Source organism: Pochonia chlamydosporia (assembly GCF_001653235.2).
Source record: "Pochonia chlamydosporia 170 chromosome Unknown PCv3seq00030, whole genome shotgun sequence".
Taxonomy (NCBI): domain Eukaryota; kingdom Fungi; phylum Ascomycota; class Sordariomycetes; order Hypocreales; family Clavicipitaceae; genus Pochonia; species Pochonia chlamydosporia.
In genome coordinates this window covers 168,903-172,107 of record NW_019154065.1, presented here as the reverse complement: position 1 = coordinate 172,107, position 3,205 = coordinate 168,903, and the positions used below count along the sequence as shown (strand labels likewise).

The 3,205-nt window shown below is 55.6% G+C and overlaps 2 protein-coding genes across 2 annotated transcripts in view; one reads left to right on the top strand and one right to left on the bottom strand.

The window, feature by feature from the left end:
• Positions 1–1,123, bottom strand: part of VFPPC_18430 (PIF1 protein) — a gene marked incomplete at both ends in the record, with an annotated part of 3,544 nt that extends 2,421 nt beyond the window's left edge. Inside the window, one exon of the mRNA XM_022430041.1 lies at positions 18–1,123. Within this exon, the coding sequence (XP_022284818.1) occupies positions 18–1,123 (1,106 nt within the window). The remainder of the gene's footprint in view (positions 1–17) is intronic.
• Positions 1,124–1,560: 437 nt separating this feature from the next.
• On the top strand, positions 1,561–2,790 carry VFPPC_18429 (hypothetical protein; the record flags this gene model as incomplete). The annotated part of the gene is made up of 1 exon (XM_022430040.1): positions 1,561–2,790. One exon carries the CDS (start codon positions 1,561–1,563, stop codon positions 2,788–2,790), a length of 1,230 nt encoding a protein of 409 aa, XP_022284817.1.
• Positions 2,791–3,205: the final 415 nt, after the last annotated feature.

Below are 3,205 nucleotides of genomic sequence, written 5' to 3'. Positions count from 1 at the left end.
TTCTCTCTTCGTCCCACGGAATGGCAGCGCTTGGGAGGAGAATCGACCTCTCTTGAACGGGGCGGAACTGGTGGAAGTCGCCACAGAAGACAACAATGGGAATCCCGCCAAACTCTTCCGTGCAACCCCGAAGCTTGCACAGCTGCTCGTTCGCGGCGTGTAACGTCCGCGCACCAAGCATGCTGACCTCGTCAACGATCAGCAGCCATTTCTCCTGCCAGTCCATCCTGGCCTGGCCATCGATGTACAGGTCACCCGAGCTGGAAGAACGAATCCCGTCGACGTGCGTATATAGACTTGTTCGCAAGATGCCTTTGGACAAATTGCACGCGGAGTGGATAGTAATACCATTGATCTGTGCTGCTGCTGTGCCTGATGTCGCCGTTACCAGCAGACGATGCGATATTCCTTTGCTTGCAAACAGCGCGGCGATAGCTTCGATGACCCGCGACTTTCCAGTGCCGCCTTCGCCTCCGACAAATTGGCAGAGCTGGGGAGTACCTCGCTCATCGCGACGCACTCGGTCCAATTGACGGCATATCAGTCGGAGGGCAATGCTCTGTCTTTGGTTGAGCGTGAAGGACACGGCGAGCTGCCTCCCTGCCTCCAGAAACGACGTGGCCGGCCCAAACCCGATGCTCGTTGACGGGCCTGTGGCCCCGGCGACAGTCTCCGAGTCTGCGGCCGTTATGGAGATGTCGTCCTCGCCGAAGCCGTGAAGGACACTGTACGCAGCTCTACTGTGACCGGTCGTGTTGTTGCTGCCCAGGCTCTGCACCCCCTGGATCATCCTCTCCCTCTCCTTGGACGCGCTTATTTGCTGCGATTTAATAGACCTGACCTGTTCCTGTCTCGGGATCTCTGCCCCCGAAGACGGGTGTCCTCGGAGGCCGAGTGTTCTTGGTCCTCGCTCTATAACCACCGTGGCACGCAGATCATCCGTCGAGCACAGGGACGCTACCTGAAATCGGCACAGTTCCTGCACCATTGTCGAGATTTCTTTTGATCCGGTCGTGATCTGACCACTTCCTACCGCATTTCTGAAAACGTCAATGAGGCGAACTGCATTGCCGATATTGTCTGACCGGTACCCTATTCCCAGCTCATCATCGCCATCAGCCATGCCCGACTCGGTCACGTCGCCATAGGATCTGTCTCTCCGGACATGGCGGCCCACTGTCTGGCATCTCGCTTCACGTCTTCGGCGGACCGGCGGAGTAGTTGAACGTTGTCTACAAGAAATGACACCCTGCGAGCCAGACCCTGTTTTTGTCTCTCCCAAATGGTATTGATATCGCCTGACGTCTCGGACAAGAACGACTCCCACGGGACAAAGATGGCCAGATGTTGTACGGCCGCCCTGCGCTACCAATGTCAATCTTTGTTCCGGACCCTGCCGCTCTTGGACGACAATCCAGATCTGATGGCCACTGGGGCGTACATACCTCCGTGATAGAGCTCCTCTTCCTCGGCAAAATCCATGCAGCAGGTAGGCCGTCCAGTACATGACGGAGGATGGACTGGCAGGAGAAATGGCTGCTGATCGTTGACGAGGTCAGCATGCTTGGTGCGCGGACGTTACACGCCGCGAACGAGCAGCTGTGCAAGCTTCGGGGTTGCACGGAAGAGTTTGGCGGGATTCCCATTGTTGTCTTCTGTGGCGACTTCCACCAGTTCCGCCCCGTTCAAGAGAGGTCGATTCTCCTCCCAAGCGCTGCCATTCCGTGGGACGAAGAGAGAACGTTCAGGACGGAACAGAGATACCAGCACGACAAGGCGCATGCTCTGTGGAAGAAGTTTACCACCGTAGTCATGTTGAATGAACAAGTCCGTGCTGCTGGGGATCCACGGCTGCGCGGGCTGCTAACGCGGATCCGGGAAGGCATACAAGACCAGACCGATGTGGATCTCCTGAACAGGACGTGTTATCAGGAAGGCAGACGGATCCCGTGGGAGTCGGGCATTACAGTAGTAACGCCGCTGAACAAGAACCGGTGGAATTTGAACGTCGAGGCCGTGTTGTCTTTTCAGAAGCAACGGCAGGCACCGATGCGAATCTTCATTTCCGAGCACAAGTGGAAAGATGGGCAACCTACAGAGGAGGAGGCTCTCATGATGATGGGCTACGGTGACGACAGCGCGATACCGGTTCCTGCGATCTTCATGTTCGTCCCCGGCATGGCTGTCGTCGTGAACCAGAACACCCATCAAGGCCTGAAAGTAGTCAACGGATCCAGATATGTGGCATTAGATGTCATTCTGGACAAGAAGTACCCAGGCTATCGCATCTCCCGTGATACCACCCTCCACTTTGGCCCCCCGGCCGGGGTCCTGCTAGCCTCCGAGTCAACAAGAGACTTGCACTTCGTAGGCATGCCACCCGGAACCGTCCTTCTTGCACCCATCAGCACAAAGATAGAGTGTCAGAGCAAGCGGCCATGGCAACAATGCGACGTTACTCGTCGGGGATTACCCTGCGCAGCCGCGTTCGCATGCACCGACTATAAGGTGCAAAGTAGGACGTTAGACCAGGTGGCACTGGAATTGCGGGGGACTCGGACGACGAATATCGACGGGAAGGCTGTTCCGGCGCAGTGCGACCCGTACAGCTTGTACGTGCAGCTGTCACGGAGCCGATCGCTAAAGGGCATAATGCTTCTGTCCAAGGCACGAGGGAAGGATTTCATAGGCAACAAAGTGCCGGACAACATGGTCGCTGCGGAGCAAGAGCTGGAAGTGCTAAGCGAGACGACAATTAAGGAGGCAGAATGCTGGGACTGGACAGAATAAACGGAGAACTAGCTAGATGCACCAATGAGGAAGCACCCTCGGAAGTGATTAGTCAGTTACGCAGTCGCCAGCCCGATGGTGGCTCGGCCCGCCCGCCCCGGCCTGGCGGGACGGGTACCCCAGCAACATGCGGTATTAACTAAAATCTAAGCTTAACTAACTAACTTAGCCCAGTTTATATATATATATATAAATATAAATATACAATGGGTACTGTAGGAAGGTTGCGGCGAAAAAAAGTTGCTGACCCTAGACACTGACGTTGGCACCGAGGCTGGCTATGGTATTTATTTAATGATGTAGCCCCTGGGTGTAAGGGGCTGCGCCGCTGTTTGTTCAACATAAGGGTGCCGTATGATTGTCTATCTAAAGCTAGGGAGAAAGAAAGGAGAAGAGCAAGCTCGAGGCTCGCCTC